The sequence below is a fragment of the Odontesthes bonariensis genome, chromosome 10 (assembly GCF_027942865.1).
Source record: "Odontesthes bonariensis isolate fOdoBon6 chromosome 10, fOdoBon6.hap1, whole genome shotgun sequence".
Taxonomy (NCBI): domain Eukaryota; kingdom Metazoa; phylum Chordata; class Actinopteri; order Atheriniformes; family Atherinopsidae; genus Odontesthes; species Odontesthes bonariensis.
Genome location: NC_134515.1, coordinates 34,658,487 through 34,685,362, shown reverse-complemented (window position 1 = coordinate 34,685,362; position 26,876 = coordinate 34,658,487). Strand labels below are relative to the sequence as shown.

At 41.4% G+C, this 26,876-nt stretch overlaps 1 protein-coding gene across 2 annotated transcripts in view; it reads left to right on the top strand.

The window, feature by feature from the left end:
* The window catches only part of LOC142390033 (DNA (cytosine-5)-methyltransferase 3B-like), a 111,103-nt gene extending 88,466 nt beyond the window's left edge, over positions 1-22,637 (top strand). For both annotated transcript variants that reach the window (XM_075475354.1, XM_075475355.1), the window contains exons 15-22: positions 1,277-1,361; positions 4,936-5,081; positions 17,878-17,968; positions 18,338-18,486; positions 19,297-19,382; positions 20,234-20,303; positions 20,413-20,531; positions 20,635-22,637. In XM_075475354.1, coding sequence (XP_075331469.1) covers positions 1,277-1,361; positions 4,936-5,081; positions 17,878-17,968; positions 18,338-18,486; positions 19,297-19,382; positions 20,234-20,303; positions 20,413-20,531; positions 20,635-20,776 — 888 coding nt within the window. In that variant the 3' untranslated portion in view covers positions 20,777-22,637. The remainder of the gene's footprint in view (positions 1-1,276; positions 1,362-4,935; positions 5,082-17,877; positions 17,969-18,337; positions 18,487-19,296; positions 19,383-20,233; positions 20,304-20,412; positions 20,532-20,634) is intronic.
* Positions 22,638-26,876: the final 4,239 nt, after the last annotated feature.

The window sequence follows — 26,876 nt, the reverse complement described above, 5'->3', positions numbered from 1 at the left end:
AGGTGTGACCCACTTAATCACGGTCAACTTCACAGTATTTAGTATTGTCTCGTCACTGCTATGCTACTTTATAATATAGACACAATGTTGGTATAGATTCTCTGTCATCCAGGTCAGTGTAATCCTTTTTTTTTTACAAATATCTTTATTGATTTTTTCTTTTAATTAACAAACAGCCACATACAAAAACAAAGCAACAAGAACAAAAACAAAAATAAAAGAAGGCACATTAACAGACATAATCATCAAGCACAACAGTAAGTAGATACAAAATCCGAAAATTAACATTAGTGAAGAACGTAAAAAGAATAACATGAGCAGAAAAAGAAGAAAAAAGAAAATAAGTTATACAGTCTCCGACAAACCCCCTCCCTCAAAAAACTCCATAAACGAATCTCAGATCTTAACAAATCTGTTATATTTCCCCTTGATCAAGTATCTCCATGGCTATACAGTGTGAGAGTCTTTCAGCCCACATTTGCTTACTTGGCCTATACATAGATCTCCCTGAGAGAGCGATTTTATGTTTTGCTTCAAGTATACAATATATGACCATTGATTTCTCATACTTACTGAGTGTACAATTTTCTGGGAAAAGTCCCAGTATACAAAGCTTAGGGCATAGTGGAAGATGTGTATCAGTAATCTTAGACAAAGTCGTAATTATCTCCTTCCAAAATTCTTGGATAATGGAACATTCCCAAATACAATGAAATAGAGTCCCTTTATGTGTACCACATTTAACACATAGATTAGGTGTGTTAGGATCAATACGATGTTGTACTACTGGAATAATATATGTTCTCATCAGCCATTTGTACTGAAGTAACTTAAACCGTGTATTTATCGTTTGTGTAATCCTTAGTAATTGAATAGGGGGCAACCTTCCTCAGCTACACTAAACTTCCTAAAACAGCTTAAAGCCACATTCCCCACAAATGCACCTTCGTAAAGGGGAGGACTTGGCCGGTACAGTAATTCAGTCATTTAAGTAATTTTGCATCAAAAAATATTTAATTTTTTAATATTTCTTTGAACAACTAAAAAAAAAAAAAAAAAGAGTGTGAATTTAGTCATTCATGTTTTAAAGTGTAGAAAACAGTCGACACTGAGACAAACCTGTGCATGAGTAGGTGCAGCCAAAAGAAAAAGTTTCATTCTTCTAACCAATTTTGAAGTTTGCTCATACTATAGATCAAGGTTTGGTAATGTTGCAGCTTTGTATGCGGCTGACTTTCTAATTATTTCACTGAAACTCGTTCTGTGTACCCTCCAGGAAAAACCAAAGATTTACCCAGCTGTCCCTGCAGAGCAGAGACGACCAATCAGAGTCCTCTCCCTGTTTGACGGCATTGCCACTGGTGAGTATGAGTGTGTGCAAAAAAAAAATTCTGTTTAAACCTGTTATTACTTTCAAAGTATGGACATAAAAAAAAAAAAAAGAAACATGTATCTTTTCAATGCGATGGGAAAGTGTATTCAGCATTTAGCCCTGTGTCAAATGACTCTGCAGCAGCTGACGCTGCCGATACTACACCCTGGTGCAAATGCTACTTTTTACAATGAGCATATTGAAGGAGGCTTTGAAACTGACAGTGACAACTTGGGGGTGTAGTTGATCAATCTTTATCTGACTGCAAGACAAGTGGAAGATCATTGTTGGTCCTGCTATGTGTGGCTTACTTCCAAAGTAATTATCTAAGAAAGTCAGAAACTGTGGTCCAACAGAACCTGCAGAATGCCATCACTTCATGTTATGTGAATGCTGAGTCTGCATGCCACCCGTAAACTTGTGAACATTTTTATTCCTCCATTTGGTTTTTTTTAAAAACGTACTCCATCTGCATAGTTATATGCTATTCAAACCATTCAAACATGAAAACGTTCAGCTAATTCTGGAGATGATTGCCATGATTTTTGGTATTTTTTGCCTTTTACAGTTTATGATTTATTAAAGGATAACTCCGTTATTTTCAACATTAAGCCTCTTTTCTGAGTCGTCTGCAATGTTTAAGAACCCCCCTCACCGCTTTTTTTATGTTTACTGCTGTCTCCGGTATTTGCCTAATTTTGATTCATCTCGACCTGCTTCAGAATGGCAAGTCATATGCATGTCTTAAAAGGTCCGTAAAAGCACCATAAACGTCCGTTTTCAAAATCATCAACTCACCAGAGTGGTTACTGGTGTGCACTGGTAATCCATATCAAATTTCGTTGCGAAAAGTTGCTTCTGTCGTGTTTTATTTGGCAGCTCGTTCATGCTCGAACTATTTTCTTAGCCACCTCACAGCCGTGGATAAACTTCCGCTCAGCAGTTGAATCTGACTTGCTATACTCCACACCACTTGATGGTGGAGTAATATCAACGAACATCCAGTCTTCAATAGAACTCAATGGGATTTACAAAATTTTAAATAAAACACGACAGAAGCAACTTTTCGCAACAAAATTTGATATGGATTACCAGTGTACACCAGTAACCACTCCGGTGAGTTGATGATTTTGAAAACGGACGTTTATGGTGCTTTTATGGACCTTTTAGGACATGCGCATGACTTGCCATTCTGAAGCAGGTCGAGATGAATCAAAATTAGGCAAATACCGGAGACAGCAGTAAACATCAAAAAAGCGGTGAGGGGGGTTTCTAAAACATTGCAGGACGACTCAGAAAAGAGGCTTAATGTTGAAAATACCGCAGTTGTCCTTTAAGCGTTTTCCTGAATTTCAAAGCATTAAAATGAAGCCTTGAATTATGAGCAGAGATTAGCTGCACCAAGAGAGAGTGTCCATGGATGTTCACTGACATTCACTGCAAGCAAAATGATTATTGTTTTGAAAAAGCCAGAATCACTTTTATCGCCGCGTAGGTTTTCACATACATGGAATTTGTTTTGGTGATTGGTGTGAAGAGTAGGAGAGAAAAAATAAATGAATAATCTAGATACCTGAAAATAAATAGAGGAATAAGTTTAAAACTAAAATAAAGGTAAGAGTCAGTGGGGGGTCAGTGTCAAGGTCCTGGTGTCTGGCTTGGTGGCTACCCCATGTACAGATGCCAAAGATGGCTTGGGCTCGTGTTGTATGTTATCCCTACGGCGGCCTGAAGGGTCAACACGATGCAAAAGCCACAACACGAATGTAAGAGTCTCAACATAGCACATAAGCTGCAGCATAACACTGTTACAACCCTCTTAATGGAGGTTAGTCATGGCACTGGGGTGTAACACAAACAAAGTAAGTAAACCTCAAGCAGTTGATGTCCATAGATAAAGTACAATTTATTTTATAATAGTGGAAGGGCAATGTGACAAAAGTATAATCCCAAAACACAGTGAAGCTTTAATTTTCAGGGTCTCCGAGGCCAAAACAACAAACAAAACACCCCCTCTAATTATGAAAACAAAATATCTCTGGCTAAGAGTAAACTTAAAAGTACAAGGGCTAAACTCGCTGCCTGACCATAAAACAGGAGAAAAGAGTTAGAACAAAAATGGCAGAGAACCCCTACCAGCTTCCACTGTGAGAAAACAAAACACAAGTTACTTGTCAGTGACCTAAAGCAAATACCAAACTACTGCACAGCTTTTCAAAGCACAATACACAATCAAGATCACACCAGATCAAGGCCCAGAGGAAAAAGGAAGGGGCTTGGCACATCTGAGGTGAAGCTCTTTATGGAGCACCTGACGAGCTGTAACACCAAACACCTGTGGCAGCAAGGTAGGCCTGAAACACAGGAAAGGGCAAGAAAAGGTGTCTCATGAAGAGAGCCCCCATCCCCCCCCCCCCCGGAGGTCAGGGACCGTAACAAACATCAAAGCCACAACATAACACAGCGCATAAGCCTTGATGGAAGTGAGCTGCGTTCAGGTGTTAACCTAACCGCTAACCCTCCATTATCCCTTACATAACCACAACCACACAGTAAACAACATTGCTCATTTCTAACAGCGCATACCAACATTAATAGACCTCATGCATCAGTGTTTCATTTACTTCTCAGACTTCTTCGACACCTCTCCCACTCTTCCTCCGTCCGTCCGTCAAAATGTGGCAGCCTAAATCTTCATAATGAGCTGAACATTTTGATGTATAAATGGTGCAAATACCATAAACTATAGAGGATGAGTAGGCTGTCAGCATACATAAAGAATAAGTCAGAAAAAGACACATTTGCTTGTGTAATTACTGATTGAAAGCATTTCTAACAGCTAAAGAATGCTTAAGTTTTTAGATTTACTTTTAACAATGACAAACATTGTGCTTACTTTTAAGGCCATTAATCATGCAATCATGCAACAAAATCTAAGCCCACAATCAAGGCTTGGTCAGTCATTTTACTGCTTTGTACAGTGCATCCGGAAAGTATTCACAGTGCTCCACTTTTTCCACAATATCTTGTGTTAGAGCCTTATTCCCAAATAGATTAAATCAATCTTTTACCTCAAAATTCTACACACAATACCTCCTAATGACAAAGTGAAGCGCCGTGAATACTTTCCGGATGCTCTTCTAACAGCTTCATATTTTCTGATCTTCACAGTAAGCACAATGTTATTCTTAAAAAGCTCATTGAAAAACTTCAAGAACTTAAATATCTTTTCAGCAGATTAAAATGCATTCATGCGCTTGTTTCTTAGGAACAGCAACAGTTTCTACAGGTTATTATCCATTGACAGCAGTAGATACTAAAAGAAACTTCCCTTTTTTTGCATGTCTTTGCTATTATTGGCTATGGACAAGGATTTATTTAGCTATTTCTTAGTCAGTGTACCTGATATTAAAAAAAAAAGTTTAAACATGATTCTTTTGGTGTAATAACAGTATATTTTCCCATTGTTACTTAACAATGGGAAAATATTCTACTTCCGTCGTTGATGTGAGATAAAATGGTTCTCTAAATGTGTGCACGTATACATGTCTTTCTGGTCCCAGGCTACCTGGTTCTAAGAGACCTTGGTTTTAAGGTGGACCAGTATGTGGCATCAGAGGTGTGCGAGGACTCAATCTCAGTGGGTGTTGTCAGACATGAAGGAAAGATCCAGTATGTCCACGATGTCCGGAATATCACCAATAAAAATGTAAGGAAGACATTTTCTTATTTTTTTCCCTGTTTGGTTCCATTTCAATTCAAAGTCATCGAATATGAGAATATCTACATTTAACAGACTGTTACACTATTCTGTCACTAAAATAAGCAAGACCAAAATCTTTTTTTTTTGTCATCTCAAAATAAAAAACATAATTTAAATTAAATTAAATTTCAGCATGCTGCTCATGCTCCCTCCTTTTTTCTTTTTTTTTTGTCATACATCTACTGAAGCTGTCGTTAGCCAAGTTGTGAAACTTTAACTTGGCTCATTGTCAGGCTTTAGGGCCTGTGATTAAAATGACTTTTTTATACTGTATTATTTCAATTCTTAAAGGTAAATGAGTACACAGGTACTCAGAGTAGCTGTATCTCTTGCATGTAATGTAGGATTTTGTTTGCAGACTGAGAAATGAATCTAGCTTTTTTAGATGTTTTCATGTGATTGTATTTTCCCATGTGTTTTCAGAAAAATCAGGACAAAGTGTAGCCTCAGCCTCTGTAAATACCCTCAGTAACCCTTTCACTTGTTTGGGCCCATTTACACTTGCAGAAAGCAATGCAGATAATATTTATTCAAAGTAGGACAAACATACAATCCTGGCAGGGGTTGACAACAATCAATTTATTAACAAGGGCAATGAAGTGCCAAAAAATAAATAAATACCAAATCACTGCACAGTTTTTATTATCAACATTTTGTATCACTCCACCACAAAGCAGATTTTTTGTTCAAATTGACTTGCAGCAGAGCTGTGGGCCAAAGGTCCAACAACAGCACCATCAACACCTTCAAGAACAGCCTAATTTGGGTGCTCAAATTATTCAACATCTTTTTTTAAGCTGCCCCTAATTGGCAGCGAAACACAATAACATGTAGATGTGTGATTACAAAGCCATAATGAAGTGTGAGTGTGTGTGTGTGTGTGTGTGTGTGTGTGTTTGTGTGTGTGTGTGTGTGTGTGTGTGTGTGTGTGTGCGTGTTTGTGTGCGTGTGATAGTATAAGAGGGAGATCGAGAGAGACATTCTACGATTCTCAATATTTTTCACATTTTGATATATAATAAGTTTGAAATAAATCAACAAAATAATGCCTGGTGGATGATTTTAATTGGAATTGGCTCTCACCTGTATCTAATGAATTTAAAGCATATTGTCTGTCTTTTAATCCTACAAAAAGGATTGATAGTCCCATTCAGAGGTTGCGCGAGACTTTTTTGTTGTCTGTCATTATGACTGACAGGGTCATAAAAATCCTGTCATAATCTATTTTTACCCGTCGCTTTCATTTTAGAAATGATAAGAATGTCATATTCAATAACATTTCATTTTTTATTTATTTTTTATTACTATTCAGTCTGAACAAGCTGAACAGAGAATCCCACATCGTGCCATCACACGATCAAGCAGATGTATAGCCTACATGTAACCTTTTCTCCGCAGTGATAAAACCACTGACTGTGGCCCCAGTAACTACATATGAAAAATGAAATTAAACGATTACACTTAAAATGTGAACAGTTCACCTGCTGTAGCCTGAACTGCGTCTCACACCTTCCTCCTGGTCCGCGTGGACTTGAATTTCGTGCCCGCTTCTGCATAATCAAATGTCTTGAGTGGTATTGCTGCAGAGGTTTTGGACTTTTTCCTCGGACAAACGATTTTGTCATGGCTGTTTTGATGTCGTTCTGGAGGCTGAACATCATCATTATGGGGCTTTTTGAAGTAACTTCGGACACTCAGCTGCTGTGACTTTTTTCCTAGTGAAGCCAACGAGGTCATGCATCAAGAGAGACAATAGCTATTTAATATGCTCACTCGCCACCAAGTGGTCAGGGGTGTGAATTGCAATATGTCAAAATGACAGATGGCCTTCAGATTTTTCCGTCACCGTTTTAAAAAAACGTCACGGTCACGGAAAAAGTAAATATTCGGTTAACACAACCCTGGTCCCATTGATCCTAATCTTAAATGTCCAGATAAATAATCTTTTATTACTCTTTTTATTACCAATATTACACATGAAAACTCCATTGGGGTCCCTGCTAATGATTTAAGTCAGGGATGTCCAAAGTCGGTCCTCGAGGGCCGCTGTCCTGCAGGTTTTAGATGTTTCCCCGCTTCAACATATCTGATTCAGATTAAATAGATCACTTCAAAATATTGTTAAGTTCTGCACAAGCCTACAAATGTAGGCTCACAAATTCATAACAGTTACAGTTAACGAGAGAGTACAACTCACTTTGTACTCTCTCGTTAACTGTTTATTATTAACCATACGTAGACTTTTGCATTGGTATAATTACAGTTACAAATCCATCCTTGGTCTTTTGCCAACATATTTATCTTTCTACATGTCAGGCAGACAGAGCAGTCATAGCTTTGTTACCTTTTGTGTTCTCTCTCTCTGTGTGTACAGAGTTTGGCAAAAAGGCATTTTCTTATTTATTATTCTTGCAATTTTTGAGCTGTATACCTCTTTGCTCTCTCTTCTTTTGTTTCTGTACACTTCTCATTAACTCCTTGTCGAGCTCCCTGAAGACCGTACTCTTCGTGTTCATGCTTTTTCAGGCCCCTGGTGATCAAGTTCTTGTCCCTGAAGCCTTTCTTCGTTATGATCAGCAGCTTTTTCATACAACTGGCTATCTAGAGCTTGATATTTGGGAAGCACCTCAACATTCTTGTGGAGCTGATAGTCTCCACACAGACGTGGATTTAGCCTGCCAAATATTCAGTCAGTCTGATGTCATTTCCAAGTGGCTCACAGAGTGCATTCAGAGGGCACTACTTCCTGAGGCCACCCCCTCAAAGTCTTTCTTTTGACAGGTTGTCGTTGAACAATGGGTGTGTGGATGGAGGTGAGAATTGTCTGATTTTCCTAATGGAGAACAGGAGGCAGAGGAGCTGTTTGTATCGCTCACATTTGCATTAAATATATCCAAAGTTTTATATTATTTAGTGGAGCAGTTGACAAACAGTTGAATTTTGTGTAAATAATCTAGACCTGAAGTCACAACTAACAACCCAACGTCCTGAGCACAAATACTCTCTTTCACAGTGACATGCTCAGGGTTACACCATTTGTTATTAACAAGCACCGCTATACAACAACTGCTGCTATTTCTTTATTTTATGTTATTCCTCTCTGGTTTGTGAATATGGCTAATACGTTTTTTATGTTGTTTTTTCATTTAGTATAGATGGTTCATTAAAGAATTATAAAAGTTGTGTGCATGTCACTGGAGCTGAAATGTTTATTATCTACTAAATCCATAGTTAAAAAAACAATTAAAATTGTTGGGTCTAAAAGTTAACCCAGCTGGAACACAGTTCACTCAAGACAACCCCAGTGATCAACAAAACACACAGTGCACAAGATTGTATTTTTACTTGCAAGGGGAGCCAGACGGAGTGACAGAACTTACTCCTTCACCCGTGCTCAAACGACTCCACCCGACTTTCCCCGTGTAGTTCTTTTTATTACACAGCTTAGTTACAATTAGCATACGTAAAGCAATCTTGTGAGCAAGATGCAACAAATGTTTCACTGGGACATCTAGTTCCTCACGTGTTGAGTTGTTGCACATTCTCCTGCATGGGAAGACCAGAGCACCCTGTTTCCCACAGTTCCCTTGAATTACTTTGTATCACACTAAGCAAAGTTCACACACTACATGTCTGTCTATAAAATGTTGTTTACTAGAAATGAAAATCTATATACAGTTTTCCAACATTTCCCTCCTGTTTTTCATTTTTAGTTACCAAGAGTCAACATCAACCTAGTACCATTCACATAATGTGTTTTCAGTATTGGTGTCACTTAGACTGTAGCATCCTTGCCGAGCTCCTCCGGGTCATGTTGGACAAGTAAGACATAGTTAGAAAACAGCCCTGCCATCATATTGTTAATCATTGATTTAAGACAAGGAATAATGCACATTGTAAATAGGCAAAGCAGAAACATGACTCAGAGAATAGGTATTGCAATTCGCATTAGGATGTGCCACCATGGTCCTGAAGTCAGCCAGGACATCAAGTCGAGACCTTGAGCATTATTGTCTTGACCTATGGCCTTTTGAAGGTTACGTAGGCCTTGCATAGCTACGGATACATTAGTTCCGATTTCGTCCGGAATGTAGGTACAACATGAAGTATTTATCATCACACAAACGCCACCAGAAGCTGCAGTTAGAAGATCTAAAGCCATTCTGTTCTGAAGAACCATTGTCCGCAAAGCATTTATTTCTCTGTTTTGACCTTCATGCACTATTGATGTAAGATTAATGAAAGCTCCAAGTCTATAGTCTATGGTTTCCAAACGGAGCACATTCTTGCCCACTCCCAGCCAGGGAAAGACAGGAAAGCAAGACTTTGTTGCCGGTTGACCAATGTTTGTGTTCATCAGGGACATCTGAGCCCCAGACTGCATCATGTGGTTTGAACTCGGGAATATCTCTTTTTCTTCTCGCACCCATCTTTAGTTGACCTGGAATTGCATTGATTATAATTGTATGGTCAGTCACGAATATGGGCGCGCACACGCCCGTCCAATTGGCTGGCAGCATCAGATATGCATCTCGTCCACACAACCACCATCCACCTTGCACCAAATAAGTGCCGTTTGAATTTGCATTTATTTTTACTGGAGCCCCTTCTCCACTGACCATCGTTTGATCAGTCAGCAGTCATATTAAGACTGCCTACAGGGACTGAACCATTCTCTTGACAATAACACATGGCATGTTTTCCAGTTAAATTCATAAACACTTTCTGTGGTCTTAGTTCCCCTTTGATGGTGTAGTTGTAATTTATCCAGAACATGGTGTCACATATGCCATTTCGTAGTCCCACTGCGTGGGAGACAGTGTCATCAATTTTGATACTTGAATGTTGATAACCCACGCCAGCAAAGCTTGCCAAACATTTACTTTGAGTTTTGTTCATTTGTTTCCCATACAATGCAGCTGTTGAGCTGAGTGAGGCATAACTGAACACACATAACAATTGCTTCTGTTGTAAGTGCGAGTTAACACTCGCGCATAAGAGTACCACATGTTAGTGTCTATTGGGTGTTTAGGGTCCTCAGGAATCCAGTCATGGTTGGTATGGTATGTCCATCGTCGTGATCGCTGCAGCCCTCCTGCTCCTGACCATGTCCACAGCCTTAGGGATACACCTAAAAACAGTCCTGTAACCACCAGACAGAGTTTTCCCGCCATTCTAAATGAGTGTGGATCAGTTGTTTTCTTCACTGGTTTGAGACCTAGTGTGAGCTATGCATCACACTGCCCTTTGTAGCCAGACTTCCACCACTACTCGTTGTCAGCTGGGAAATGTGTTACCGTCTTGCAGTGGCTTAGATGTATCCACGTTGACCTTTCAGCGATTTTCACTGCTGTGGGGGTCGACAGCAGGACCTGGAACGGGCCTTCCCAGCGTGGACTTGACCAACACTTCCGCTTTATGACTTTTATCAAGACCCAATCTCCTGGTTTGGCATGTCGTTCCTGTGGAGAAATAACAGCATTCGGCAGATCATTTGCACTCACAATTTCTTTCTCTTGCAACATTTTGCACATCCATTCTGCCAGTGTGGTCTCTTCTACTGCTTTATTTTCGTCTGCTGCAAACACAGGTAATCGAAAGGGTCTGCCTTGGACTATTTCAAATGGAGTTAAACCATTCCCTGTGGGTGTGATTCACATGTACAGCTTGACTATGTCTAAACAGTATAGGCCATGCTTTCCACGTTTGCTCCATTGTTTTCCTGAGTCTTAGTTTGATTGTCCCATTTGTTCTTTCCACCAGCCCAGCACTTTGTGGGTGGTAAGAACAATGATTTTTTTAATGTCATTCCCAAATGTTGTGCCATCCTGGACACAACATCATTGACAAAGTGGGTGCCATTATCACTATACAGTTTCTCAGGAATGCCGTATTGAGGTACTATGGACTTACAGAGTGCCTTAGCTACTCTCAAAGCGTCCGCATGTTTGCTCGGAACTATTTCAACCCATTTAGAAAAAGGGCATATCAGGACAAGGCAATACTTGTAGTTCTGGCATTTGTTCAATTCGATAAAGTCCATATGTATATAATGAGTCTGGGAGCTATGTTGTCTGGGGCTTTAAGCCCCTGGTAGGGTCACCCATGGCAAACAGATCCTAGATGAGGGACCAGACAAAGAACAGCTCACAAGACCCCTATGATGAGTGATACTTTTGGACGCCGTGTTCCCTTGCCCGGACGCGGGTCACCGGGGCCTCCCCCTGGAGCCAGGCCCAGGGGTGGGGCCCGCCGGCGAGCGCCTGGTGGCCGGGTCTGTGCCCGTGGGGCTCGGTCGGGCACAGCCCGAAGAAACGACACGGGTCCCCCTTCCTATGGGCTCACCACCCGTGGGAGGGGCCATGGCGGTCGGGTGCAATGTGAGCTGGGCGGCAGCCGAAGGCAGGGACCTTGGCGGTCTGATCCTCGGCTACTGAAGCTGGCTCTTGGGACGTGGAACGTCACCTCTCTGCTGGGGAAGGAGCCTGAGCTGGTGCGCGAGGCTGAGCGGTTCCGGCTAGATATAGTCGGACTCACCTCGACGCATGGCTTGGGCTCCGGAACCAGCCTCCTCGAGAGGGGTTGGACTCTCTTCCACTCTGGAGTTGCCCGCGGTGAGAGGCGTAGAGCAGGTGTGGGCATACTTATTGCCCCCCGGCTGTGCGCCTGTACATTGGGGTTCACCCCGGTAGACGAGAGGGTAGCCTCCCTCCACCTTAGGGTGGGGGGACGGGTCCTGACTGTTGTTTGTGCTTATGCACCGAACGGCAGTTCAGAGTACCCACCCTTTTTGGAGTCCCTGGAGGAGGCACTAGAGAGTGCTCCTCCGGGAGACTCCCTCGTCCTGCTGGGGGACTTCAATGCTCACGTGGGCAATGACAGTGAGACCTGGACGGGCGTGATTGGGAGGAACGGCCCCCCCGATCGGAATCAGAGTGGTGTTTTGTTGTTGGACTTCTGTGCTCGTCACGGATTGTCCATAACGAACACCATGTTCAGGCATAAGGGTGTCCATATGTGCACTTGGCACCAGGACACCCTAGGCCGCAGCTCGATGATCGACTTTGTAGTCGTATCATCGGACTTGCGGCCGTATGTCCTGGACACTCGGGTGAAGAGAGGGGCGGAGCTGTCAACTGATCACCACCTGGTGGTGAGTTGGCTCCGCTGGTGGGGGAGGAAGTTGGTCAGATCTGGCAGGCCCAAACGTATTGTGAGGGTCTGCTGGGAACGGCTGGCGGAATCCCCTGTAAGGAGGAGTTTCAACTCCCACCTCCGGCAGAGCTTCAACCATGTCCCGGGGGAGGTGGGGGACATTGAGCCCGAATGGGCCATGTTCCGTGCCTCCATTGTTGAGGCGGCCGACCGGAGCTGTGGCCGCAAGGTGGTCGGAGCCTGTCGTGGCGGCAATCCCCGAACCCGCTGGTGGACCCCAGTGGTGAGGGAGGCCGTCAAGCTGAAGAAGGAGTCCTATCGGGCCTTTTTGGCCAGTGGTTGCTGAGGCAAAAACTCGGGCTTGGGAGGAGTTCGGGGAGGCCATGGAGAACGATTTCCGGACGGCCTCGAGGAGATTCTGGTCCACCATCCGGCGGCTCAGGGGGGGGAAGCGGTGCACCGTCAACACCGTGTATGGTGAGGGCGGGGCTCTGCTGACTTCAACTAGGGACGTCGTGAGTCGGTGGGGGGAATACTTCGAGGGCCTCCTCAATCCTACCGACATGCCTTCCGATGAGGAAGCAGAGTTGGGGAGCTCGGACGTGGGACCTCCCATTTCTGGGGCTGAGGTTGCCGAGGTGGTCAAAAAACTCCTCGGTGGCAAGGCCCCGGGGGTGGATGAGGTCCGTCCTGAGTTCCTCAAGGCTCTGGATGTTGTGGGGCTGTCTTGGTTGACACGCCTCTGCAGCATCGCGTGGACATCGGGGGCAGTGCCTCTGGACTGGCAGATCGGGGTGGTGGTCCCCCTCTTTAAAAAGGGGGACCGGAGGGTGTGTTCCAACTATAGGGGGATCACACTCCTCAGCCTCCCTGGTAAGGTCTTTTCGGGGGTACTGGAGAGGAGGATCCGCCGGATAGTCGAATCTCGGATTCAGGAGGTGCAGTGTGGTTTTCGTCCTGGCCGTGGAACAGTGGACCAGCTCTATACCCTCCGCAGGATCCTGGAGGGAGCATGGGAGTTCGCCCAACCGGTCTACATGTGTTTTGTGGACTTGGAGAAGGCGTTCGACCATGTCCCTCGGGGACTCTTGTGGGGGGTGCTCCGGGAGTATGGAGTGCCGGACTCCTTGATATGGGCTGTTCGGTCCCTGTATGACCGGTGTCAGAGTTTGGTCCGCATTGCCGGCAGTAAGTCGGACATGTTTCCTGTGAGGGTTGGACTCCGTCAGGGCTGCCCTTTGTCACCGATTCTGTTCATAATTTTTATGGACAGAATTTCTAGGCGCAGCCAGGGCGTTGAGGGGGTCCGGTTTGGCAACCTCAGAATCGGGTCTCTGCTTTTTGCGGACGATTTGGTTCTGTTGGCGTCGTCAGGCCGTGACCTTCAGCTCTCACTGGAGCGGTTCGCAGCCGAGTGTGAAGCGGCTGGGATGAGAATCAGCACCTCCAAATCTGAGACCATGGTCTTCGGCCGGAAAAGGGTGGAATGCTCTCTTCGGGTCGGGGATGAGATCCTTCCCCAAGTGGAGGAGTTCAAGTATCTCGGGGTCTTGTTCACGAGTGAGGGACGAATGGAACAGGAGATTGACAGATGGATTGGTGCGGCGTCTGCAGTGATGCGGGCTCTGCACCGGCCCGTTGTGGTGAAGAAGGAGCTGAGCCAGAAGGCGAAGCTCTCGATTTACCGGTCAATCTATGTTCCTACCCTCACCTATGGTCACGAGCTGTGGGTAGTGACCGAAAGAACGAGATCGCGAATACAAGCGGCCGAAATGAGTTTCCTCCGCAGGGTGTCTGGGCTCTCCCTTAGAGATAGGGTGAGAAGCTCGGTCATCCGGGAGGGGCTCGGAGTAGAACCGCTGCTCCTCCGCATCGAGAGGAGTCAGATGAGGTGGCTCGGGCATTTGGTGAGAATGCCTCCTGGACGCCTCCCCGGTGAGGTGTTCCGGGCCCGTCCCACTGGGACGAGGCCCCGGGGAAGACCCAGGACACGTTGGAGAGACTATGTCTCTCGGCTGGCCTGGGAACGCCTCGAGGTCCCCCCAGAAGAGCTGGAGGAAGTGGCCGGGGACAGGGACGTCTGGGTCTCTTTGCTCAAGCTGCTGCCCCCGCGACCCGATCCCCGGACCAGCGGAAGATAATGGATGGATGGATGGATGGATGGAAATGGGTGTTGAGCTTGCGGGAACTGACCACGTTTAGGTCTGAGCATTGTGCTTCCAACAAATAAGACATGCTCTGCAAAAATTTTTGGAGTATGAATTAAATCCAAATGCATAAAAATGCTTCTGTATCATATTAACCATCCCTCCTGTTGAGACATGGCAAGGCCCATGGCTCAAAATTGCAGCTGTTTCATATAAATTGCGTGGAAGGATTGGTTTACTATTTTTGATATAGAGAGTATTTGAAAAGATGTCATCATTTTGTCCTTAGTTTGATTTAACAGTGTGTGTGGGTCAGGCACATTAGGTGCTGTGCTTTCCACTGCTTGATTCACAGCTCTAAGATCTTGTATCATTCTCCAGTTCTCAGAATCTGCTTTTCTGACTGGAAAGATTTGTGTGTTGCAAGAGGCCTCTTGTGACTTTTCCATTACCCCTGTTTTGGTTATTTTTTTAAAATACTGGTCTAAAAACATTTCTTTTCTCATGTGTCTATGCATGAAATCTGCACGATATCTTTGAAGTTATCTGGACTGTTGCTTGTTTTTAAATTCATTTAAATTATTTTATTTGTTTCTCTTTATGTATTTTTAAAGCTTCTTACACTCCCTTTTATTTTATGTAAAGCACTTTGAATTGTTTCGTACATGAAATGTGCTACAGATAAATTTGATTTGATTTGATAAATATGTCCCTTGTGCGGCCATACACCGCATCTCTCTGTTGCGTATTGTCAGTATGGGGCAGTAGGGCCTGGTCACCAGCAGCTAACCCTGTAAATTCGCCCCTGACCCGATCCCAGTCATATGTCAGACACCTCCTAAAGATGACTTCCATTTCTGAGCCGTTCAGTCTGTATGAATTACAGAGCTGCCTGTGCTTGTTTATGAAATCTTCCACGTTAACCCTTGCATCGGGTGTTAAGATGTTTTTAACTCTCTGTGACTTCTACATAAATATTGTAACTTTTGACATTCGCATAGCATGATGGGAATCTCAACCCTTGAATATTAAAAGTTCCAACCGTGTAGATCTGTCAACCCATCACCATGTCCATGACAAGTGGACATTACTATAACTCATTTTCTGGTGAGACTGGACAGCAAATTCACAACAAAAGTCCATTTTATAGAAAAAAATAAACAAGTTAAAATCAAGTCAAATTTAATTAAATTATAATCCAATTCAATCCAATTTAATAATATTCATAAAAACTCCTGTTCTTTCAGAAAGCTGTCAAGTCTCTCAGCTGGATGATAAAGATCAACTGTTGGTGCTGAGACTAAACACATGGAAATAGGTCCCGAACTCTTCTGGCTTTTGTTTTTGCACTTTTGACCGTGTTTTCATCAAACTTTCTGGCTTATTGAATACTTCCTCTTCTTCTTCTGCCCTTCGTATTCTATGTGCTAGTATATTCTATTCTGAAGTGGCTCCAGTTTCATCATCAGGTTTAATTACTACCACTGCTTGCAACGCTGTCTCATCTCTTCTTTTTTTCCCTTCTCTGAGCTTGTTGGAGCCACACTATTGCCATTTGAAGCTGCAATTTTTTTTCTCTCTCTGCTTTCCTCTCTTACTTGCTACACTCACACGGAGTTTGTCCACCAGCGCCTTACAATCGGCTTCTATCAATTTGCCCTTGAACCCATATTTCTTTTCCCATTTGTCCAAACACATAACACTGTTATCACAGTATTGTTCCATATATACATTTAATATTCAAAATATTAATATAAAATTTTAATATACAATATACATTTTCTTTTATTCTTATCTTGTATTTTTTATTCATAGTTCATATTTTTTATTCATAGTTCATATTTTTTATTCATATTTCATATTTTATTTTAATTATCTTTTTATTGGTAGCAGGACAATGAAGAATTTCACTGCACATTGTACTGTGTATGATTGTGTATGTGACAAATAAAACTATCTTGAATCTTGAATATATTTACAATCCCCTTCTAGGGCAGGTTTGCTTGTGCCGCCCCCCATTATGTCAACTTGTCGTCTCGTACAGGCAACGTGCCTTTTTAGAGACCTAAAACATTTAATCCACTACTTTGTGCACTTCAACAGACCACGGATTTACGTTAACACCGTTAGGTTTCAGTCCGTGCTGCTGCTTCCACTAGTGGCATTCACACTCACACTTGCTCATTCACTCTTTTTACTCTCCCTTTCGGCAGACACGTGTATCCTCCTTCTGGCGGAGAAGCCCTTTTTTACTCTCCCTTACGGCGGAGAGGCCTATTTTATCCTCCTTCTTGGCGGAGTAGCCCTTTTTTACTCTCCCTTACGGCGGAGATACCAATTTAACCTCCTTCTGGCGGAGTAGCCCTTTTTACTCTCCCTCACGGCGGAGAGACCTGTTTTAACCTCTTTCTGGCGGAGTAGCCTTTCGTATACGTTTAACCGCGGTTATAGAGTCGCTCTCTTACCTTATTTCAGTGTTGTTTTGTCACTGGAGCTGTCTCTGGATTCTGTCAATCGTCGTCCAACGAGGGAAGATCAGACAACTAATCACCGGCCTGGCTACGAATTCACGCCCCAGGTCTTTGTCAGGCGTCCTGGACGTCTGGCTGTCGACAGACTTCGGTGTGTCCTCTCCCTCCTCGGCAGACGGCAATGTGTTGGAATCCGGCTCGAAGGACCAAGAAATGTTGGGTCTAAAAGTTAACCCAGCTGGAACACAGTTCACTCAAGACAACCCCAGTGATCAACAAAACACACAGTGCACAAGATTGTATTTTTACTTGCAAGGGGAGCCGGACGGAGTGACAGAACTTACTCCTTCACCCGTGCTCAAACGACTCCACCCGACTTTCCCCGTGTAGTTCTTTTTATTACACAGCTTAGTTACAATCAGCATACGTAAAACAATCTTGTGAGCAAGATGCAACAAATGTTTCACTGGGACATCTAGTTCCTCACGTGTTGAGTTGTTGCACATTCTCCTGCATGGGAAGACCAGAGCACCCTGTTTCCCACAGTTCCCTTGAATTACTTTGTATCACACTAAGCAAAGTTCACACACTACATGTCTGTCTATAAAATGTTGTTTACTAGAAATGAAAATCTATATACAGTTTTCCAACAAAAATCATTTCATCATACTTGATATCTCTTTTACTGAAGAAGTCAAGAAGCCCAAATGTCACGATTTAATGCATTTAAACAGGAATATTTGTGTGTGTGTCCATTTTTATGGGCTTAAACTAAATTGACAAACAAACAAAAAAGGGGGAAATAAAATGTCCTGGATGAGTCATGAAACTAAAATCCAAATGTTTTTAAGTAAGACTGTCAATGATGCATACATAAAAATGATTCAATGAGTGTTATTTGCTGCTTTATGTATTCTGTAGCTGTTGCCCCACCAGTCTAACACAAGGTGGTACTGTTGTATCACTTAGATTCAGGAGTGGGGTCCATTTGACCTGGTGATAGGAGGAAGCCCCTGCAATGATCTGTCAATTGTAAATCCTGCAAGAAAAGGCCTATATGGTTGGTACCTACCAAATTTATTTCTTCTATAAACCTTTATGTTTTATAGCATGTTTAAAGATTGTTTCTGATGACTCAAATTTAGCTCGGTGTTTGAGGAGCAAATGGTTGTTGTTGTTTAACCTATTGAAGCCTCAGGCATCCTATACAAAAAAGAAATTCTCAAACACTTGAGCTGTGTTTTTTTAAATAAATACATTTTGTAATTTTCTGAGGAAATTGACAGAATTACTTACTATAGAAACATTTTAAATGTTTGTCTCTGAACTGACAACTGCCTGTTGTTGTATTCCTAAGTCATATTATGGGGTAAACTATATACTGCAGGATTACAGATGAATGTAACTGGACATTGTTTCATTGCTGCAGAAGGTACAGGGAGGTTATTCTTTGAGTTTTACCGTCTGTTGAGCGAGGCCAAGCCCAGAGAAGGGGAGGATCGGCCATTTTTCTGGATGTTCGAGAACGTGGTTGCTATGGGGGTCAATGACAAAAGGGACATCTCAAGATTCCTGGAGGTGAGTCACAAAGAAGTATAGTATACACTTGCCAGCACTAGAGATGTTTGTGAAGAAAAGATCTTTGTTCCATGACCAAGATAACGTGTTTCAAGACATCAATTTAAAGTCTAATTTTAGACCTGTACAAACATTTATTTACAGAAGAATCTAAACAAAAAAAAGAAATGTTGATTTACAATTAAATAATTAGAAAGAATGCTCTTTTCAATTCTAAAGTTTTATACATAAGAACATGGCGGGTGAAACCATCTGGCCCGTACTGGCTTCAGATGAAAAGCTCACATAATTGTTTCTTAACCCGCTACACCACCTGTCTACACGGAAGATGCAAAACTTTGTGTATATATATTGAAATCATGGTCAGATACAGCTGTAATTGATACAGGAAGCCTGCCCAGATCAACTGATGACAATGACGACTTAGTACAGGGGTCTGGATCTGTGTGGAGTTAGTGTTACCCAACAAACTTATGTCATGTTAAATGAAAATGAAATGACTTTCTCCAGAACTTTGGATAAAAGGAACAGTTTGGAGATTGGTCAGTAAGACATGGTGTAATATATCGCGTGCTGTTGTTTATCTGAGGTTCCATTTACCAAATTTTAAAACTTGTTATGGGCCAGATGATTTTTTTTATTTTTTTATGTCCTGATCTGTAAAACCTTAGAACTCAAAATTGGTGTACTTTCTTTTTCATATGACTGTGAGTTATGAGTTATTGTTAGCCTTAGTGATTTTTTCATTGATTCACTTTTGACGGATGAAAATTTATGAAATTCAAAGTAATCATTTTGTGTTTTATGTAGTGTAATCCGGTGATGATTGACGCTATCGAGGTCTCTGCTGCCCATCGCGCCCGATACTTTTGGGGTAATTTACCAGGCATGAACAGGTAGGCAAAAACACTTGAGCCCCAATTTTTCAAAGAAATACAACTCAACTTAATAGAAAGCTTTATTGTTATTGCACAGAAGTACAACGAAATTAAGGTTAGTGGTTTTATCAAATCAAATCAAATTTATTTGTATAGCACATTTCATGTACAAAACAATTCAAAGTGCTTTACATAAAATAAAAGCATTGCAGCAGGGAGTGGAAGAAGCATTAAAAATACAAATAAGAATATAAAGAGAAACAAATAAAATGATTTAAATGAATTTAAAAACTAGCAACAGTCCAGATAAGTTAAAAGATACCGTGCAGATTTCATGCATAGACACATGAGAAAATAAATGTTTTTAACTTGGATTTAAAAATGTCTACATTTGGTGAAAGTTTAATCTCCACTGGCAGTTTGTTCCACTTGTTTGCAGCATAACAGCTAAATGCTGCTTCTCCATGTTTAGTCTGGACTCTGGACTGGACCAGCTGGCCTGAGTCCTTGGATCTAAGAGCTCTGCTGGCTTTATATTCTCTGAACAGATCACAGATGTATTTTGGGCCTAAACCGTTCTGGGATTTGTAAACCATCAGCAGGCTTTTAAAATCTATTCTGTGACTGACTGGAAGCCAATGTAAACATTTTAAAACTGCTGTGATGTGTTCAGATCTCTTAGTCCGGGTTAAAACTCTAGCAGCAGCGTTCTGGATGAGCTGCAGATGTTTAATGCTCTTTTTTATGTAACTTTACTGTGGTGATGCAAATATGTTGTTGATCTATTCTCTTGTATTCGTGTTGAAACTACAGCACATGTACAGATGTAAACGTGTAAATCAAAATGTCATAACTTGTCATTGTTGCAGGCCTCTGTGTGCCTCTGGTATGGACAAGCTCGAGCTCCAGGACTGTCTTGAGCACGGCAGAGTTGCAAAGGTGCTTAATATACAGATTAAAGTCGCTGACTGATAATGAAATATGTTCTGTCACTTGCAGATCTTTCGTGCAAAATGATTACCGTTTGACAGCGTATATTGTCTTTTAGTTTGGGAAGGTGCGAACCATCACCACACGCTCCAATTCTATCAAACAGGGGAAGGACCAGCACTTCCCAGTCATCATGAATGGAAAGGAGGACATACTGTGGTGCACTGAGCTGGAGAGGTTCGCAGGAAACATGGACACATTGTTTGAAACAGTTGTGATTCATTGAGTCATTATATTTTGCTATTTGCATCAAAGTATTTTACTTTTTTTTTCTGTGCAGGATTTTTGGTTTTCCTGTCCACTACACAGATGTGTCCAACATGGGTCGTGGGGCCAGACAGAGACTCCTGGGCCGGTCCTGGAGCGTCCCTGTCATTAGGCACCTGTTTGCTCCACTCAAGGACTATTTTGCCTGTGAATAGACACTAACCTATGCTCGCCAACAGAGTCCGCTGGGGAACATACACCAGGCTCTTTATTGAAATTCTGTTCCAGAAAACACCAGATGCCAGCCGTTTTTGTCTTTATTCTTTGACCTACGTTTACATGCATAAAGCTAGTTTCATTTAAAGTATGCAGCGAGGATACATAACCCAAATTCAGCAGGTTGGCTATGGTTTTTCACTATTCCATAAAAGTTAGGTGACAGTGCAGCCTTTCAATGTGACTAATTATATCATCTAGATTCAGGACCTGTGCCTTCAATAACTTCTCTGAAAAGAGAAATAATAAAAAGATAAGAGAAAAAGTAAAACATCTCCAACACTTGTTTTTTAACATCAACACTGTACAGTGATTTTACAGTCATTTCCTCATTTTATAATATGCCCTTGCAAGGCATTGTTTCGAAAACTAGTCAACACTGGTAACCTGTTTAAAAAAAATAGAAAACAAGAAAGTTTGACCTTTTTATTGTTATTCTCAGGAACATTTAGGGACTTACTGTACATGAAAATTAAAATTTGTAACAACAAGGATGCTGACACTGTTGTACACAGTCCCATCAAAATGTGATGGCTATGTGCTCAGTCCTTTACATGCTCCTTTAGTGTTTGAGGTGTAAGATGGAAAAAAAATCCATACCACCCACTCCCAGAGGAAAGGAGGGATATTCTTTCTCTTTAATGCACCATACACTTACAGATCAGTGCCTACTACAAGGGAATTTGTCAATTGTCTATGTAAGCCTTTGAAAGGATATTTTAGTGTGTTTTTGAAGTGGGATTGTGTGAAGTACTAACGAGTTGTCATTGTCTTACCTGCAGTAGGTCTTGGCTTTAACACTATAAGTTTGGAGATTCAGGGTAAGAATTCTGACAGAAAGCCAAGCTATTTAAAGTATCTGTGCTTGAAGAAGTCTATAACCTCTGTTAATGGATAAAAACCTAACTCCAGCAATGGTAGAGAGTTATACAATGGAAGATGGAGTTAACTCCACCAAGAATAATAAAGTCAGCTGTGCTAGAACTCCAGCTGAAATCAGGTCAGTTTACTTCAAACTTGAACTGCGACCCAAGTTATAAAAAAACGTACCTTTACTGCTGTTCATTAATGATATAGCTTTTTTTCAAAATAAAAGAGTCTGCAGGTCTCACATGTTTCTAAACTTGAATCTGTTTAACACGTCTTGTGTTTACAGCTTGCATCGTATCACTGGAACGTTTTGTGTTTGACGTACTGTATAAATGGAAACGTTTACAAATCTTGTTGAAAGCCAACCAACATTTTTTTTAACTGAAAAGAGTAACTTGTCATAAATAAGTTCTTGTGTGTGGAAATGACCATTTCATTTTTATGACTTCTTTGTGGTGCAGGAACCACTTTAACATTTCAAGTTTTTAAAAACCTTGAAAACCTTATATTACTGCTGAACCGCTCTCATATTTTCACTTAAAACAGTAATCAAAGAAGTATTTTTTTCTTTTTGTAACTGCTCTTTTAGAATATGTTATATTGACTTTGTTTAATAGTATGCATTTACACAGTATACATCTTTTTGTTAACGTTTAACACATTTTACTACCATATTGATAAATAGTTCTTATTTTTATAGTCTCTCGTTCATATGATAAACCCTTTGAGTGTGTGTTTGTAGACTGTAGACTGTTAACAATGTTTCTTTTTTTGTTTGTTTTTTTCTTCACCATATTGTGATTTATCAGATTCACATTTGAGTTTTATCTTTTATGCTTGTCCATTGGCCATTTTTTCTGTTGATTTCATGTTCAATTTAAAGTGAACAGATCTTGTGCTATTTTTATATCTTGTTTGAACTATTTTATTTTTGTTGATTACTTCTTGTAGTCACCTGTATATAATTTTTTCCTTATTAAAATATAGCCTGGCAAAAAGTAAATATGGTCATGTTCCCTGTATGAAATTTCAATCTATGCATTCAGTTTTGCTGGTTTTCTTTCACAGTCTTAGAAAGGTTTCCTATAAGACTGGAGATGAGGTTATCTGATGAAAACTCCTTCACTCCCCACATTTCAAACAAGCCCACCAAGTCAACGAAAAACGAGGAAATAGCCTTGGCTACAAATGAACTCCTATCAAATAGTAATGGACAGTACATTTAGCAGAATACACGCACGATGACAAGTTTGTGCAGACTATGATAATGACGTAATGCACGTTAAATAGAGAGAGAGAAAGCAAACAATACAAATACGTCAATTGCATTAAATCCCACAAGGTAATTCATTTGCACCCTGCAAATGATCAATTATCCATTATCCAATGAGCATACTTCCAGCATCTAAACCCTTTAAATATCAGCCGTTCAAGTCCCCCTTCATGATGAGTGAAACAAGTGAAGACACCGTCAAACGCAAGCAAAAGCCCAATTGATCCCAGGAGCAATTGTTAATGCTGGCCCAGATTGTGCTGGAGAGGAGAGGGATTATTAAGGGGAAAATTGGCTCTGGAGTTACCAGTAAAAAGAAGCGGAGGGCATGGGAAGAAATATGCTTCAGCATTTCCTGCGAATCATGGGTAGATCCAGGCCACTTTGCAATAACATCAAGAATGTTCAAATTTGCATCAAAAACAGCCTGCGTGTTGATGGAGTGGACTTTCTTTCGATTGACAAACACTTCCTCGTCTATTGATGGCGCAATTATTTTGATATGCGTCCCGTCAATAGCACCAACCACATTGCATTTGCCTGCAATTGCCATAAAGTTGGCTTCGATTCTGTTTAGTTACTGATTGTCCAAAGAAAACCGGATAAACTGTTGTATGATATGTGGTCCAGAGAGCGCGTTGATGGTTTGGTTTATGGCACGGCTGACTGATGGTTGCGATATTGCTAAATCGTCAGCATTGCAAAGTTGCATTTTTCCTGTTGCTAAGTATGGTAGTGACAAACATTTTGTATCCAGACTGATAAGGTTTTTTTCTGTTAGTCTGGGACGTTCTTGCATCCCGCACTAAGTCTACCATAAGCTGAATACTCTCTTAATACGATCTAGCCTATATGTCTTCATCAATTCGCATTCCTCCATTGCCTCCAAAACATTTCGTATCGCTGCAGCCATTTTCTGATTCTTTGTGAATAGGTCTTACTGAGTTTGGAGCCCTCTCGAGGACTTTTAAGCTCTCCTAAAGTTAGGTGTTACTTTTAGGCCTAAAATCCTTGGTGAATTGCTCTTAGTGAAAAAAAATGAGGAGTCCTAAATTTAAGACTTTCACGCCCATTATTTTTAGGAGTTTCTCCTAAATTCTCCAGTTAGGAGCTACTTTTAGCCCTAAGATCCTTTGTGAATACGCCAATGGTGTGCTAAATGACCACAGTCTAAATTTTGTGACCTTTGAATGGATGATCAAATGCTAATTTGAATGTGCAGTGTATACATTTTTTTGGTGAAAGCGGGATAATGAGTAAATGTAGAAAGCCCAATGCATTTAAATTACATTTGGGTCATTTATTTAGCTTTTACTTTGCTGAGAGATATTTGCATTGCCATATCTTGAGCCTATGTACTGTTGAGACACATTTATTGGTCTGAAAAATAGCAATTTAGTGTCAGAATGTGTAGAGGATGTATGGCTTGTGTAAAAGGGTTCCAATATGTGCCTTGGTTTCTTTGCAACAAAAGTATCAATTAGACATCGGGTTCATGTGGGTCATCTAACTCGACTCGTTGAGCAACCACCCAGTGTACAGAGACTGACGGCCACCGGCCTGCGTGTGTGTTATCCTCGCTCTCAAGTCAGGAAGAACTATCAGACAGAGATACGATAAGCTTACACAGTGTGCAAAATGGTTAGAATGCTGTGGTTGGGATAAAAAATCGGCAATCGTTGTGCGAGCAAAGCAACACGACATTACATATTCACCTCCATGCTTCACGATGGAAACATACAGCACAGAAAATAGCATTTAATTAAAACTAAATTGTACCTGCAGAGGCTGTATCCTTTCCAAAGACATATTACTGATCTGGCCAATGTTGTCAGTAAGTGGTAGGAAATGAGCAGTTGTCCACATGTGTTGAACTAAGTTAACTAGACTGTTGCTTGTTTTTAAATTCATTTAAATTATTTTATTTGTTTCTCTTTATTTTCTTTTATGTATTTTTAATGCTTCTTACACTCCCTGTTGCAATGCTTTTATTTTATGTAAAGCACTTTGAATTGTTTGTACATGAAATGTGCTATATAAATAAATTTGATTTGATTTGATTTGATTTGATAAGTTATCCATTGCGATACTGGCTTGAGGCCAGCAAGTCATTAGCCTCTGTATACTAATAATCGGTTCACAGAAAATCATTTTAGCTGAAAATGAATCCAGTCATGGTTTCACAAACTCTTTTTGGTCACATTACCTCAGGTCAGATCCCTACCACTGTCGCAACCATTGTGAAATTTTCTATTACTTTCTTTCAGCTTATCGTTTCTGATATTTGTTGCTGTGTATTGAGCCTGAGAACCAATATTTTCCATTATGTTTTAACTCCTTTCTTTTGATGTTTTGACCTAATTTTGATTTACTGATTATGTGTTAATCATCCAATCTTTTTTACATTAAACGTTGATCCAATTTTTCTTTTTCCTTCTGTTGTCATTTACTTTGTTTAACTTGGTTGTATATATTTTATACAATTGTATTTCATTTCATCTTTTGATAGGCAATGAATTAACCAACTTCTAAGTTTTTTTAATGTAATCGTTTAACAGATAATTGTATTTTTATGTAATTTCATAGTTTTCAAAGGTTGATTTATAATGGTGTGCAAGGTCACGGGCAGTCAAAAAATAATAAGGAGAGGAGGTGGAGACTGGGGAGGAGCCCCACAGAGTATAAAAGGTCAAGCCCCAAAAGAGCTCGTCAGTCAACGCCAGGGTTGCCTCATCGCATGTTTGGCCTGTAATTCTGATATTGGCTAAATAAATGCACCATCCTTGCACACTGCTATCTTCAGAAGATCATTTGATACCCTTACTGAACAACAATTTTTGAGTAGGACACTTTGACACTTGGATGCACTGGTGTCATGATGTGTAGATGGCCTCTATGGGGACAGTGAAAGTCCCTGAAAACCTAAGTCTGTTCTTTTGGCCCAAATCCCCTGAGTCCACTAGATATTGGAGGCCACGTCCACAGCGACGCACGTTTTTTTTATTCTTGAGGACATCATTGGCAAATACTTGGAAAACTGCTAATGCGTTTGTTAGAGCAAAGGTCATGACAATGATGAAGGCCATTTTTCATTTTTCTCCCTCCTTGGTCTGGACAAAATAATGAGCATTCCAGAGATCTAGTTTAGTGAAGATGGTGCAACCTTGAGGATTTTCAAAAAGGATATTTGTGCTAAGCAATTATCTAATTTGACCCACGGTTGTCAATACAAGGACACAAGGATACAAAGTCCTGTTTTTCTTTGCTAAAATGAAAACCCTTTTGCTGCTTAACCCCAAACTCTACACCCTGTACACCCATGACTGTGTCTCCACCCAGGACAACACCATCATCATTAAATACGCTGATGACACCACCATCCTGGGGCTCATCAAGGGGGGAGACGAGTCAGGATTACAGGGCCCTGGTTGTCTATGGAGAGGAGAACAACCTCATCCTCAACGCAGACAAGACCAAGGAAATAATACTGAACTTAAGGAAGAATCCTCCTCCTCTACAGCCTCTCATCATCACAGGGACTGAGGTGGAGAGGGCCGACAGCTACAGGTTCCTGGGACTGCAGGTTACATCTGACCTGAGCTGGACTCTTAACACCACAGCCACAGTGAAAAAAGCCCAGCAAAGGCTTTACTTCATCAGGCTGCTCAGGAAAGCTGGTCTGAACCATCGCCCTCTCACCCAGGTCTACAGAGGACTGATAGAGAGCATCCTCACCGCAGGCATCCCTGTCAGGTATGGAAACACCACAGAGGCAGAGAGGAAGGTTCTGCAAAGAGTCACAAAGACTGCGGAGAGGATTATAGGGACGAAACGTCCTTCCATGGACTCTATGTACATGCAACGCTGTTGAAAAGAGCAGAGGGAATCATCAGCGA